At 41.9% G+C, this 16,577-nt stretch overlaps 1 protein-coding gene across 1 annotated transcript in view; it reads left to right on the top strand.

Annotated features, from left to right (window-relative positions):
• The window catches only part of LOC139406094 (general transcription factor IIF subunit 2-like), a 50,999-nt gene that overhangs the window by 25,719 nt on the left and 8,703 nt on the right, over positions 1-16,577 (top strand). Inside the window, exon 5 of the mRNA XM_071148562.1 lies at positions 10,706-10,787. Coding sequence (XP_071004663.1) covers positions 10,706-10,787 — 82 coding nt within the window. The remainder of the gene's footprint in view (positions 1-10,705; positions 10,788-16,577) is intronic.

A 16,577-nucleotide genomic window follows, 5' to 3' on the forward strand; every position in this document is an offset into this window, starting at 1 on the left:
CCTGTCCTTTCTCTTTCCTCTCTCTCTCCTTCCTCTCTAAATCTCACTGTCCTTTCTCTTTCCCCTCTCTCTCCTTCCTCTCTAAATCTCCCTGTCCTTTCTCTTTCCCCTCTCTCTCCTTCCTCTCTAAATCTCCCTGTCCTTTCTCTTTCCCCTCTCTCTCCTTCCTCTCTAAATCTCCCTGTCCTTTCTCTTTCCCCTCTCTCTCCTTCCTCTCTAAATCTTCCTGTCCTTTCTCTTTCCCCTCTCTCTCCTTCCTCTCTAAATCTCCCTGTCCTTTCTCTTTCCCCTCTCTCTCCTTCCTCTCATCACCCTCTTTTTCTATTTCTCTCCATCTTCCCTTATCCCACCTCTCATCCAGCCCCCCTCTCTCTTTCTTCCAACTCTCTCTACTCTTCTCTCTCCCAGTCTTCATAATTAGCCCTCTCCTCTCGCTGATGAAAAGGTTCCTCAGCTGTGCTTCTGCACGTGAGAGCAAAGGAGGCCCTGAACACACACGCTTTATATACGCTTGCAGATACACACCAACCTCCTACCAACACACACACTCACTCACTCACTCACTCACTCACTCACTCACTCACTCACACACACACACACACACACACACACACACACACACACACACACACACACACACACACACACACACACACACACGACGTTGTCCTGGCTGGTAACTTGGATAACAAACCTCTCTCCCCAACCCCTAGACTGAGAGAGGGGAGGTGGCAGTATCTCTGTTATAGAGACTTACTGCAGTCAGATATATGTTAGACTATGTTTACAGCTTTGTTCAGGGTGGCATTACTGGCAGCATGGTGGGCACATTCGCTGGCAGTGTGATGGAGAGATAGGGATAAGTGGGCAGATGACCTGATTTCTCTCTCCAAGATTGCGTACAGTTGGTTAAGATCTCCCTGTGTGTTTTTGTGGGAACAGCCCAATTACTGGTGAATGCAGGCAGGGTCTTTGATTTGTCCACATCTTCCTTGTATCCAGTTGACTGGAAGGTAATTGGGTCTAAACCGAGTGTCGTGTCTCTGTTACTATGCCAACAGTCTCTGTTACTGCTCTATAAGGAAGACCGATGCTTGTTTGTTATTATGGTCATAGACTTGTAGTGTTAGCCTCCAGAGCATGGAGCAAGGGGCTTAATCAGTAATGTACACTATATATATCAAAAGTATGTGGATTCGCCTATTTCAGCCACAATAATTGTCAGGGTTGCACATTTTGGGAAATATTCAGAGGTGGGAATTAAGGTAGGAATTAACGGAAATAATGCAAAATAATATTAATACCATTTAAATGTATTTTTTTTTTAATTGTATATATTTCCCATATCATATGGAGACAAACATAAACCTTTTACCTTATCATAAGTAGACATAATTGCAAATGATTAAATCCTTCCAATATAAATACATTTAGAGAAACAATTTAGTTACGAATTTAACTTTAATTAAATGAGTTGACTCTTCACATGGGATGATTTCACTGAACAACAAAAGAAAGGGAATATTGAATGATCCCCAATGATCCATCGCGTCTCCCAAAAACATTTTCAACATCTGTAAATTGATAGTCTAGAAACTAAAGCTTTGGTTGTTTTCCTCTCAGGCTTCCATGTCTTCTCCCTGGACCTCCTCAATGTCCATCTCTTGAACATCAGACTCTCAGGCTTCCATGTCTTCTCCCTGGACCTCCTCAATGTCCACCTCTTGAACATCAGACTCTCAGGCTTCCATGTCTTCTCCCTGGACCTCCTCAATGTCCACCTCTTGAACATCAGACTCTCAGGCTTCCATGTCTTCTCCCTGGACCTCCTCAATGTCCACCTCTTGAACATCAGACTCTCAGGCTTCCATGTCTTCTCCCTGGACCTCCTCAATGTCCACCTCTTGAACATCAGACTCTGAGGCCTCATCTTCACTGTCACTTAACAACCTTGTTGAGGATGGCTCATTGTCAGGCTCAAAAAGCCTAGAATTTGCCTGGATGGCCACCATTTTTTCAACCGTTGTATTGGTCAGCCTGTTGTGTGCTTTGGTGTGTGTGTTCCCAAACAAGGACCAGTTGCGCTCTGAGGCGGCTGATGTTGGTGGGATTTGGAGGATGATGTAGGCAACAGGGGAAAGAGCCTCAGACCCACAAAGTCCCTTCTACCAGGTGGCTGATGAGATATGTTGGGACGACTGCCATATTGCATCTCCATCACAAAGCCCTTGCTTGGAAGTATACATCGCCAGACTGCTAAGAACCTTGCCCTCATCCAGGCCAAGGTGGCGAGACACGGTAGTGATGACACCATAGGCCTTGTTGAGCTCTGCACCAGACAGGATGCTCTTGCCAGCATACTTGGGGTCCAACATGTACGCTGGAGCGTGTATGGGCTTCAGGCAGAAGTCTTCACGCTTTTTGATGTACAGTGGGGCAAAAAAGTATTTAGTCAGCCACCAATTGTGCAAGTTCTCCCACTTAAAAAGATGAGAGAGGCCCGTAATTTTCATCATAGTTACACTTGACAAAATGATTAACAAATCCAGAAAATCATATTGTAGGATTTTTAATGAATTTATTTGCAAATTATGGTGGAAAATAAGTATTTGGACACCTACAAACAAGCAAGATTTCTGGCTCTCACAGACCTGTAACTTCTTCTTTAAGAGGCTCCTCTGTCCTCCACTCGTTACCTGTATTAATGGCACCTGTTTGAACTTGTTATCAGTATAAAAGACACCTGTCCACAACCTCAAACAGTCACACTCCAAACTCCACTATGGCCAAGACCAAAGAGCTGTCAAATGACACCAGAAACAAAATTGTAGACCTGCACCAGGCTGGGAAGACTGAATCTGCGATAGGTAAGCAGCTTGGTTTGAAGAAATCAACTGTGGGAGCAATTATTAGGAAATGGAAGACATACAAGACCACTGATAATCTCCCTCGATCTGGGGCTCCACGCAAGATCTCACCCCGTGGGGTCAAAATGATCACAAGAACCACACGGAGGGACCTAGTGAATGACCTGCAGAGAGCTGGGACCAAAGTAACAAAGCATACCATCAGTAACACACTACGCCGCCAGGGACTCAAATCCTGCAGTGCCAGACGTGTCCCCCTGCTTAAGCCAGTACATGTCCAGGCCCGTCTGAAGTTTGCTAGAGAGCATTTGGATGATCCAGAAGAAGATTGGGAGAATGTCATATGGTCAGATGAAACCAAAATATAACTTTTTGGTAAAAACTCAACTCGTGTTTGGAGGACAAAGAATGCTGAGTTGCATCCAAAGGACACAATTCCTACTGTGAAGCATGGGGGTGGAAACATCATGCTTTGGGGCTGTTTTTCTGCAAAGGGACCAGGAAGACTGATCCGTGTAAAGGAAAGAATGAATAGGGCCATGTTTCGTGAGATTTTGAGTGAAAACCTCCTTCCATCAGCAAGGGCATTGAAGATGAAACGTGGCTGGGTCTTTCAGCATGACAATGATCCCAAACACACCGCCCGGGCAACGAAGGAGTGGCTTCGTAAGAAGCATTTCAAGGTCCTGGAGTGGCCTAGCCAGTCTCCAGATCTCAACCCCATAGAACATATTTGGAGGGAGTTGAAAGTCCGTGTTGCCCAGCAACAGCCCCAAAACATCACTGCTCTAGAGGAGATCTGCATCGAGGAATGGGCCAAAATACCAGCAACAGTGTGTGAAAACCTTGTGAAGACTTACAGAAAACGTTTGACCTCTGTCATTGCCAACAAAGGGTATATAACAAAGTATTGAGATAAACTTTTGTTATTGACCAAATACTTATTTTCCACCATAATTTGCAAATAAATTCATTAAAAATCCTACAATGGGATTTTCTGGATTTTTTTCCTCATTTTGTCTGTCATAGTTGAAGTGTACCTATGATGAAAATTACAGGCCTCATCTTTTTAAGTGGGAGAACTTGCACAATTGGTGGCTGACTAAATACTTTTTTGCCCCACTGTATTTCATTACTGCAGTTTCCTCTGCTTGGAACAACAGTGAAGTGGGCAGGGAGGTACAGATTTATTCTCTTACATATGCAAGCAGAATCAGAACATCAGACAGGATGGCATTGTCTCCCTCAATCCGTGCAATGGCTACTGCTATAGGTTTCAGGCTGCTTACCACTTTCTCCCAAAATGCATCATCGAGGAGGATCCTCTTGATGGGGCTGTCCATATCGGCAGACTGTGATATGGCCATTTCTTGAGAGACTCCTTCCCCTCCAGGAGGCTGTCAAGCATGATGACAACACCACCCCAATGGGTGTTGCTGGGCATCTTCAATGTGGTGCTCTTATTCTTCTCACTTTGCTTGGTGAGGTAGATTGCTGCTATAACTTGATGACCCTTCACATATCTAACCATTTCCTTGGCTCTCTTGTAGTGTATCCATTGTTTTCAGTGCCATGATGTCGTTGAGGATCAGATTCAATGCATGAGCAGTACAGCCATTGGGTGTGGTGTGAGGGTAGGACTCCCATTTTAGACCAAGCAGCCTTTTATGTTTGCAGCATTGTCTGTCACCAGTGCAAATACCTTCTGTGGTCCAAGGTCATTGATGACTGCCTTCAGCTCATCTGCAATGTAGAGACCGGTGTGTCTGTGCTCTTGTAGAATACTGGTTGAGGGGTGGAGATTATGTAGTTAATCATTCCCTGCCCACAAACATTCAACCACCCATCGTAGATGATTGCAACACAGTCTGCTTTCTCTAGGATTTGCTTGACCTTCACTTGAACTTTGTTGAACTCTGCATCCAGCAAATGAGTAAATAAAGCATGTCTGGTTGGAGGGGTGTATGCTGGGCAAAGAACATTCAGAAATCTCTTCCAATACACATTGCCTGTGAGCATCAGAGGTGAACCAGTTGCATACACAGCTCGAGCAAGACATTCATCAGCATTTCTCTGACTACGTTCCTCCATTGAGTCAAAAAAACTTCTGATTCCAGGAGGACCATGAGCTGTTGCTATCGATAAGGTGTCTGATTCATCATTTTCACCTCGAATAAAAGTAGAGGGACTTTTGTCAGATGTTGCTTGTTGTGAGCTCTGGGGGAACTTTATGCATTTGGCCAGATGATTCTGCATCTTTGTTGCATTCTTCACATTTGATTTGGCACAGTATTTGCAGATGTACACAGCTTTTCCTTCTACAATAGCTGCAGTGAAATGTCTCCACATATCAGATAGTGCCCGTTGCATTTTCCTATAAAGATTAGAATATATTTTTTGTAAAAAAAATAACAAATAAAATTCCATGTACATATAAATAGCTAATCAGTTAGATTAAACAACTCCTTTGTAAGTTAAATGTTTTAAAATAAAACATGTATGGAAACAGGTGAATTAACACTCCTCAGTTAGCAGGCTTAATCAAGCAAGCTAAAACCCACATGGTAGCAAAAACTAACTAGCAGAAATTGTTAACAAGTTAGAAATGATTTAAACACACTTTGCTGTAGGCTACTATTTACTAGTTAACAAAAAATCATGTATGTCCTATAAAATATATTCACCCCACCCAGTATTGCAATCAAACTTACCAGAAAGCATATAGTCCTTGGCACAGACAGTGTGGTAATGTGGGCTCGATAGCATCTCATTAGTGTGCAAGAGCTTGAGAATCAACTGTACATGTGATGGAAGAATGCACTGTGCATGCAGAGAGTTGCAATTCCATTGAATTGGGGATTGTTTAACCAAAATATGCCACAAGACCTAGAATTGCCTGATGTGTATCCCATAAAAAAAGGTTCACTGTTATAAGCTAACTTTTTGGATGAATTTAAACAAAATTCCCCAAATTCCTGTGCTTAACTTCCCATGGAAAATTGCCGGAAATATTCAGGAAATTTACCGGAAAATTTCCGACCCTTTGCAACCCTACCCATTGGTGACAGGTGTATAAAATTGAGAACACTGCCATGCAATCTCCATAGACAAACATTGGCAGTAGAATGGCCTTATTGAAGAGCTCAGTGACTTTTAACATTGCACCGTCATAGGATGCAACCTTTCCAACAAGTCAGTTTCTCAAATTTCTGCTCTGCTAGAGCTGCCCTGGTCAACTGTAAGTGCTGTTATTGTGGAGTGGAAATGTCTCGGAGCGACAACACACAAGCCTAAGATCACCATGCGCAATGCCAAGCATCGGCTGGAGTGGTGTAAAGCTAGCCGCCATTCGACTCTGGCGCAGTGGATAGAGTTTTCTGGAGCGATGAATCACGCTTCACCATCTGGCAGTCCTGCGAACGAATATGGGTTTGGCGGATGCCAGGAGAACACTACCTGCCCCAATGCATAGTGCCAACTTTAAAGTTTGGTGGGGGAGAAATATAGGTCTGGGGTTGTTTTTCATGGTTAGGGCTAGGCCCCTTAGCTCCAGTGAAGGGAAATCTTAACGCTACAGCATGCAATGACATTCTAGACGTTTCTGTGCTTCCAACTCTGTGGCAACAGTTTGGGGAAGGCCCTTCCTGTTTCAGCATGACAATGCCCTATGCACAAAGCAAGGTCTATACAGAAATGGTTTGTCAAGATCTGTGTGGAAGAGCTTGACTGGCCTGCACAGAGCTCTGACCTCAACCCAATCGAACACCTTTTGGGATGAATTTGAATGCCGACTGTGAGCCAGGCCTAATCGCCCAACGTCAGTGCCTGACCTCACTAATGCTCTTGTGGCTGAATGGAAGCAAGTCCCCGCAGCAATGTTCCAACATCTAGTGGAAAGCCTTCCCAGAAGAGTGGAGGCTGTTATAGCAGCAAAGGGGGGAACAACGCCATATTAATTCCCATGATTTTGGATGTTCAACTAGCAGGTGTCCACATACTGTATTACACACTACATGACCAAAAGTAAGTACAATGTTTCTTTCTACATGGGCTGACTGTGGCAAACTGCCTGGACAATGTATACTCATGTCACTCATGGTATCTAAGAGTGTAGGGGGGGGGGGGGGTGTTTATTGACAGTTTGGTCCCTGAGGAGAGGGAGAGAGAGAAACAGAGGGAGTGCGTGTGTCCTGCAGGTGATGGGCTGTCAGTCAGACAGTGATGTTACTGGACCCCCTCTTCTCTCTTCCTTCATCTATCACACACATACACTCTACCTTGGGGGCAGAAGTCTAATTGAAGTAAATAGTGACATCGATGTCAGGTTGTGTGTGTGTATCTAACAAGGGGGATGTATTTTCTCTGTGTGAAGTCTGTTTTTGGGGGCTGTCTATAGTTATACATAAAGCTCTGGTGTGTGAATGCTGGTGTTCAAATGTAAATTAAACCAAACCAATCACCCCAAAATCCAGGTGTAGAGCATTCCCCACACACTCTCGACAGAGAGACAACCTATCCAATAGAATACCACTCTCTGCTGTCTCCAGAAGTGGAGGCACAACTTCCATTCACTCAACCCCTTAAATAGATGTACCTGTGGACAATCAGTGTGGCAGTCTGACAAACCTTTCCATTCAGTTAATTGTGTGTGTTTATAAATCGATAACGGTGACATTTTCGACTTAAACTCGTTGAAGAAAGATTTAGCTCAGAGTATCAGAATCAACCAATAGGAAGCATTATGCAAAAAAAACATTTTTAATTTTAATTGGGAGGTTCCGAGTTGTCTTGAAAGTAGCAAATGAGCCTATGATCCCAGTGATGGCTCACCACGGTGACGTCTGTGACACATCGGCGATCAACGAGGCGGCTCGACCGTATCGTGGTGCTTTTTAATCATGATGTGATTAATGGAATCATCCCTGCATTAGAATTGCAAACGAGGCAGTGGAACAGCGGAGAGGGGATGGTGGGTGGGTGGGTGGATGACCTGCGCTCCTTCCCAGCCCTATCACACCATCATTACCTGAGATAATTGTTCAACATCATGTCGGAATCTATTTGATTTCTTTTTCTTTTTAATGAGAGCAGTAATGAGCGCAGTAATGGGGATTTCCATCAGTAAAATCACTGTCTCTATTCATTAAAGATGTTGAGTTATTCATAATGCTGCTGGCCAAGTCAGAGCTGTAACGTTATATCACAAACTGCAGTGAAGCTGGCATAGCAACAGTAGCCTTGAGGAACATAGATGGTGTGTGTGTGGCAGAGGTGGTTAGGTAACCTTGCCTGAGACCTGTAGACTTGCATAAGGCTCCCTAAGCTAATGCCTGGCCTTTAGCTCAGCAGGCTAACACGGTTTAGGGCTGTACAGACAACCCGGGTTCAAACCCAATTAGTCACATGTGTTCTCTATGTCAAAACACTTTGATGTTGGTTATATTTGGGCAAATATCTCCACTAAAGGTGCTGAAAATATCCTCCGGTGGGTTTTATACAGGTAATGAAGTAAATGAATAACCCCTCACAACAGATTGTTGATAAAGATGTCTTCTCTCTCCCTGCTGAATGCCCTACCAGGCTGTGGAGAGATTAGTGGTTCTATAGTATTACGTATCCTCATCATATCTAATCACCCCCCCCCCCACATGGGAAGTCATTTATAGATCTGGTGGTCACAGGGAGATGGCTTTGGGCATGCAGTCAGCTTACATCTCCTCCACTATTGAGACATGTTTGGCTGCTTTTCCAAGGCTGTGTTGTGTGGTATAGTAAAAGTGTGGTGTGGATTATCAATAGGACAAAAACCGCAATGGGGACATCATTAATGAGCAGATTCATAAGGTGTTTGTTTTTGACGTATGGTTAAGTTTAGAGACTACCGTGGTGGTCTGAAAGATTCCTGTACGCAGGCTGATAGTAGTAGTCGATCTAGTCAACAGGTTTCCTCGCAGGTTCTCACTCTCCATTCTTTCTTTCTCTCTCCTCTGTCTCTTTTTCTTTTTTTACAGGCTTTGTCGCTGTTCTGTCCCCTCAAGGATGAGGACTGCAATTTACGAACACATTCCTCCTCCCATAGCCACTTTTCTATCTGAGGGTTTTTGGTAGTCTAGCGTCTATCTGAAATTCACCAGAGGCTTGAGAAATCTGAAGGCTCCTGGAATATTCAGATACAGAGGGAAGTGTCTAGGGAATATCAGTGGGAGTGGGGGGTGAGTGTGTGTGCTTTTTAGATGGAGGGTCCTTATAGAAGGTAAGAGGTTAGAGATGGTGGGAGAAGATGAGTGGGCGGTAGCTTGACCTTATCACCCTTCTTTCTCCTCCTCTCTCCTCCTGTTCTCTTTCCTCCTGTTCCTCTCCCTCTTAGCACGACAGCCTTGAGCAACAAATGCTGTGGCCATTCCACCTCTCACTGTGCCCTCCTCCTCCTCTCATTCTGTTCTCTTCTCTTTCTGCTTCCTTCCATCTCTGTCTCCATCTCTGCATGTGCAGCTTTGCTCTCCTACATACCAGTGTCCCTTGGGACCTGCAAGTTTTATCCTAATTCATTCCACACTAAACAGACATAAACCCTCAACACTCCCAGTCTTATACAACCCTACAGGAGAAGAGGCATGAGCAGACTGGCGAGAGAGGTATGGAGTAGGGGATAGGTTGAAAAAGAGAACTGGAAGAGAGTAAGGGAGATAGAGGGGAGATCTATTCTCTCCCATACGGCCCTGACCCAGATGATCCCTGCCAGGGGCCTGTGAGTGACTTGAGGGGGAGATGGAGGCAGGCTGCTCTGAAGTTGAGAAATGCGTTTGTGTGTAAGTGTGTTTAGGGAGATGCGCCGACAAGTGTTTCAGCCGTTATCATGCAATAATTGCACATAATGCATCCATTTGTGAAAAAGATGAGGAATGGATATTAGTGAGTGCGTGAGATCTGTGACATTGGATTGACTGACGTGATTTCTCTGGAGCCACTTGGTAAAAGTGCACAGATTTTTAATTGCACCAACAAACGCTAACTGGACATTTTCTCAGTAGAACAAAACCTGATTAGCCAACAAACAGACACCAACCAACTGGACTAAAGTGGTTGTTGGCTGTTCCTTGGCGTTTGTTGGACAGTCTGGACAGAGTGTACTATTTATCTCTGTATGACAGTGTCTAATACAATTGTGTGAACCTATCCTGGCCCCCTTGTTAGACACACACACACACATACACACACACACACACAATTTTGTTTTGCTATCCTTGTAGGGACCAAATAATTGATTCCCATCCAAAATCCAATTTTTCTTAACCTAACCATAACCTTAAGCCTAACCTTAACCCCATAAAACTATGCCTCCCTATTTGTCTGAATTTTCCTTGTTTTACTATCGTTGTGAGGACTTCTGGTACCCACAAGGATAGTTACACACACACACACACACACACACACACACACACACACACACACACACACACACACACACACACACACACACACACACACACACACACACACACAATGACAAAGAAAACGGCAAATAGATGAATCACTACATTTTGAAATGGCAAGCTGTTGATGAGCAGTCCACTGGCAGTTGATGGAGATTTGGAGTGTTGGCTGTGGAGTACTCAACTTGGGTGGTTCCACCTATTTCACCTGTTTCTCTACTGATTCAGTCAAGGGATTCAGTTCAGTCAAATATAATTTGGGCTGCATGTTTAGTACGGTGCTGAAGAATATGAAATAACACTTAGGCCTGTTGTATTGAAATAAATAATAGACTGTGATTTAAAACAGCATTCTGCTATTGATGTGTGTGGGTCCTTAAAGGAAACGTATTGTCTTTGTTTCAGATAAGATCAGTCTGGAGGGCATGGTGGTACAGAGAGCGGAGTGCAGACCAGCCGTCAATGAAAACTATATGAAACTGAAGAAGTGAGTGAAACAAAACGCATTACAATTTCAATATACAGTACCAGTCAAAAGTTTGGACACAGCTACTCATTTCAGGGTTTTTCTTTATTTGTACTATTTTCTACATTGTAGAATCATAGTGAAGACGTAACAACTATAAAATAACACACATGGAATCATGTAGTAACCAAAAAGGTGTTAAACAAATGAAAAATATGTTTCATATACGAGATTCTTCAAAGTAGGCACCCTTTGCCTTGATGACAGCTTTGCACACTCTTGGCATTCTCGCAACCAGCTTCATGAACCTGGAATGCATTTCAGTTAACAGGTGTGCCTTGTTAAAAGTTAATTTGTGGAATTTCTTTCCTTCTTAATGCGTTTGAGCCAATCAGGTGTGTTGTGACAAGGTAGAGGTGGTATACAGAAGATAGCCCTATTTGGTAAAAAACCAAGTCCATATTATGGCAAGAACAGCTCAAATATGCAATTACAGCAGCCATGAAGGTTTTAAATGATATCACTGAAGCCCTTGACAAAAAACAGCACTGTGTCTCACTTTTTATTCTTTTTTATTCTCTCTAAGGCTTTTGATACAGTTGATCATGCTATACTAAGGCAGAGATTGTCGAATGTAGGTCTTTCTGAGCATGCAGTTGCATGGTTTGCTAACTATCTGTCTATATACAACTCCATTTGATGGGCTTATGTCTGTTAATAATGGTGTGCCCCAAGGCTCTGTACTTGGCCCTCTCTTATTCACTATTTATATAAATGATTTAGACAAAAATGTCCAAAATGCGCAACTTATTTTTATGTTGATGATACTGTTATTTACTGTTGTGCCTCGTCTCTTACAAAAGCGTTAAAGAACTTGCAAACGGCTTTTTATACTGTTGAACATACCTTGTGTCAATTGAAGCTTATCCTCAATGCTGACAAAACTAAACTTATGGTGTTTTCTAAATCAAGAAATAGACCTCTGAACCTTTCACCTATTACTACCCGTCAGGACAAGGAGATTGAGGTTGTAACCTCATATAAATAAATTGGAATTTTAATTGATGACGGCCTCTCTTTTAAATTGCATATTCAACAACTTACAAAAAAATTGAGATTTTATTTGAGGAATAAGGCCTGTTTTTCTTTTGAAGCCAGGAGGCTAGTATCAGCTACATTTATGCCTTTACTAGACTATGGGGATATTTTATATATGAAGTGTTTGAGATCAATTGACACCCTTTACCATGGCACTTTGAGATTTATTTTAAACTGCAAAGCCCTTATGCACCACTGTACTTTGTATACGAGGGTTGGCTGGCCTTCTCTAGTCACTCGTAGGCTCAGGCACTGGTATACTTTTATTTACAAAGCCATTTTGGGTTTACTACCTTTTTATTTGGGCATTTTTATTGTTCAGAAATGTGGTGGGTACTCTCTTCGTTTGCTGGACTTTATCCTGTTAACTGTTCCAAATGTCCGAACTGAATTTGGTAAAAGGGCTTTTATGTACTCTGCACCATCGTCTTGGAACGCCTTACAAAATACTTTTAAACTGGAAGAACCCGATTGGCATTTTTAAATCACTGATGAATGATCTTGAGACTGATTCCCTGACCTGTCAATGTTTTTAATTTGCTGTTTTTGATTTCGTTATACTCTTGTGAATTCTATGGTTTTTACTAGATTACTTGTAGTTTTTCATGTTTGTCTGTAATTTTTGTAATGACTTGGTGCTGCCTATCTTGGCCAGGACGCTCTTGAAAAAGAGATTTTAAATCTCAATGAGCCCTTCCTGGTTAAATAAATCAAATAAACAATGATGAAACTGGCTCTCATGAGGACCGCCACAGGAAAAGAAGACCCAGAGTTACCAGCCTCTGAAATTGCAGCCCAAATAAATGCTTCACAGAGTTCAACTAACAGACACATCTCAACATCAACTGTTCAGAGGAGACTACATGAATCAGGCCTTCATGGTCAAATTGTTGCAAAGAAACCACTACTAAAGAACACCAATAAGAAGAGGCTTGCTTGGGCCAAGAAACACGAGCAATGGACATTAGACTGGTGGAAATCCAAATTTGAGATTTTTGGTTCCAACCGCCGTGTCTATGTGAGATGCAGAGTAGGTGAACAGATTATCTCTGCATGTGTGGTTCCCACCGTGAAGCATGGAGGAGGAGGTGTGGGGGTGCTTTGCTAAGGACACTGTCTGTGATTTTTTTAGAATTCAAGGCACACCTACAGGTTGTGTAAGGACTGTTTGACCAAGCCGGAGAGTGATGGAGTGCTGCGTCAGCTGACCTGGCCTCCACAATCACCCAACGTCAACCCAATTGAGATGGTTTGGGATGAGTTGCACTGCAGAGTGCAGCGAAGTAAAAGCAGCGAACATGTGCTCAGCATATGTGGGAACTTCTTCAAGACTGTTGGAAAAGCATTCCACGTGAAGCTGGTTGAGAGAATGCCAAGAGTGTGCAAAGCTGTCACCAAGGCAAACGGTGACTACTTTGAAGAATCTCAAATATATAAAATATATTTTGATTTGTTTAACACTTTTGCTTACTACATGATTCTATATATGTTATTTCATAGTTATGTCTTCACTATTGTTTTACAATGTAGAAAATAGTAAAAATAAATAAAAACCATTGAATGAGAATGTGTGTACAAACTTTTGACTGGTACTGTAATTAGGTGACAGTAAAATAAAGCATCACCAATAGGCTATTTCTCCTGGTTTCATTTCTGAGTGAGATTAGTAGATGTGGGAGGAACAGTAGCCATAGCGAACTCCAAGATAATATCTAATAATGGCGTATAACTGTTCTCAATTCAGTTTTATGGGAGCAGAGGTTGGCAGGGATTGTTATAGCAACTGTTCCTTGTGTGCTATGGCAACTATTCTCTCTCCTATGTGTTATTTTTATTTTTTTATGTATTAGGGGTAGATCTGCTTTCATATTGCAGATAGAGTGTAGCTTCCATCAATGTAATTGTCTGCATCATTTCCAATCCTCCATATGTATTTATTTATATAGATATATATAAAACAAAACAATAAATATATATAATAGTTATTTATTTATTTATATATATATATATATATATATTTTTTTTTTTTTTACAGTACCAGGCAAAAGTTTGGACACCAACTCATTCATTGTTTATTTTCACAATGTTCTACATTGTAGAATAATAGTTAAGACATCAACTATAAAAGAACACATATGGAATCATGTAGTAACCAAAAAAGTGTTTCTTCAAAGTAGCCACCCTGTGCCTTGATGACAGCTGTGCACACTCTTGGCATTCTTTCAACCAGCTTCATGAGGTATGCTTTTCCAACCTTCTTTCCCACATATGTTGAGCACTTGTTGGCTGCTTTTCCTTCACTCCACGGTCCAACTCATCCTAAACCATCTCAATTGGGTTGAGGTCGGGTGATTGTGGAGGCCAGGACATCTGATGCAGCACTCCATCACTCTCCTTCTTGGTCAAATAGCCCTTACACAGCCTGGAGGTGTTTTGGGTCATTGTCCTATTGATAAACAAATGATAGTCCCACTAAGCGCAAACCAGATGGGATGGCGTATCACTGCAGAATGCTGTTTTAGCCATGCTGGTTAAGTGTGCCTTGAATTCTAAATAAATCACAGACGGTGTTATCATTAAAGCACCTCACACATCACACCACCTCCTCCATGCTTCACAGTGGGAACCACACATGCGGAGATCATCCGTTCTCTGCGTCTCACAAAGACACGCGATTGGAACCGAAAATCTCAAATTTGGACTCATCAGACCAAAGGACAGATTTCCGCCGGTCTAATGTCCATTGCTGAGAGTTTCTTGGCCCAAGCAAGTCTCTTCTTCTTATTGGTGTCCTTTAGTAGTGGTTTCTTTGCAGCAATTCAACCATGAAGGCCCGATTCACACAGTCTCCTCTGAACAGTTGATGTTGAGATGTCTGTTACTTGAACTCTGTGAAGCATTTATTTGGGCTGCAATTTCTGAGACTGGTAACTCTAATGAACTTATCCTCTAGAGCAGAGGTAACGCTGGGTCTTCCTTTCCTGTGGTGGTCCTCATGAGAGACAGTTTCATCATAGCAGAGGTGACTCTGGGTCTTCCTTTCCTGTGGTGGTCCTCATGAGAGACAGTTTCATCATAGATCTTGATGGTTTTTGCGACTGCACTTGAAGACACTTTCAAAGTTCTTGACATGTTCCGTATTGACTGACTTTCATGTCTTAAAGTAATAATGACCTTTCGTTTCTCTTTGCTTATTTGAGCTGTTTTTGTCATAATATGGACTTGGATTTTTACCAAATAGGGTCATCTTCTGTATGCCATGCATAGCTTGTCACAACTCAACTGATTGTCTCAAATGCATTATTTCAGGGTTTTACTTTTTTTAAATTAACAAAAAATTCTAAAAACCTGTTTTTTTTATGGGATATTGTGTGTAGATTGAGGGGGGGAAACATTGAATCAATTTTAGAATAAGTCTAATGTAACAATGTGGAAAAAGTCAAGTGGTCTGAATACTTTCCGAAGGCACTGTATATATACATTTTTATTAAAAAAAATATTTTCCTTTATTATTTTCCCCCAACCCTACCCTAATTGGAGTAAACTGATGGACAACAACTCTTAAGCTTATACATGCCTAATACATTTTCCAGACAGTTATGTTTTGTTTGTTTTTAAGCTACCCTCAACCCCTTCCTTCTATTTCTGAAGACCATCCAGTTACATTTTTATGTACCATATTTTTTTTAAATGTGCTGTTTCACAAAAGTTCTGAACCTTTATACATTTTATGGACACAGTACATTTTACAACAGTTATCTTGTTGTTATTATTCCCACCCTTCAGCTCCACTCAACCCCTCCCGTCTATCTCTTAACACCATCCAGTTTGGATTTCTATTTGCTATATATTTTTCAACTGTGCTGTGATGTTTCACAAAAGTTCTGAACCTTTCTATTCTCATAGTTTCTACAGATTGTAAATTAAAGATAACAATTTTTCTAAAAGTATTATTATTATTGATCGATTGACTATGACTTTTCAGTTAGCTCCAGGTAAATGTTGCAATTCTTCAGCCATTCCTGGACCTGTGACCAAAAAAAGCTACATATGGACAGCACCAAAACAAATTATTTTAAGGATTGTCTCTTCGCAGCAAACTCTGCAGAGCTGGGATGGTTGTATCCCCCATATACAGTTCAGGTTGGAGTCATTAAAACCCGTTTTTCAACCACTCCACAAATGTCTTGTTAACTAACTATAGTTTTGGCAAGTTGGTTAGGACATCTACTTTGTGCATGACACAAGTAATTTTTCCAACAATTGTTTACAGACAGATTATTTCATTTAAAATGCACTGTATCACAATTCCAGTGGGTCAGAAGTTTACATACACTAAGTTGACTGTCTTTAAACAGCTTGGGAAATTCCAGAAAATTATGTCATGGCTATAGAAGATTCTGATAGGCTAATTGACATAATTTGAGTCAATTGGAGGTGTACCTGTGGATGTATTTCAAGGCCTACCTTCAAACTCAGTGCCTCTTTGCTTGACATCATGGGAAAATCAAAAGAAATCAGCCAAATTCTAGACCTCCACAACATTGGTTCATCATTGGTAGCCATTTCCAAACGCCTGAAGATACCACATTCATATGTACAAACAATAGTACGCAAGTATAAACACCATGGGACCACGCAGATGTCATACCGCTCAGGAAGGAGATGTGTTCTGTCTCCTAGAGATGAAAGTACTTTGGTGCAAATCAATCC

Source organism: Oncorhynchus clarkii, chromosome 3, assembly GCF_045791955.1.
Source record: "Oncorhynchus clarkii lewisi isolate Uvic-CL-2024 chromosome 3, UVic_Ocla_1.0, whole genome shotgun sequence".
Lineage (NCBI taxonomy): Eukaryota > Metazoa > Chordata > Actinopteri > Salmoniformes > Salmonidae > Oncorhynchus > Oncorhynchus clarkii.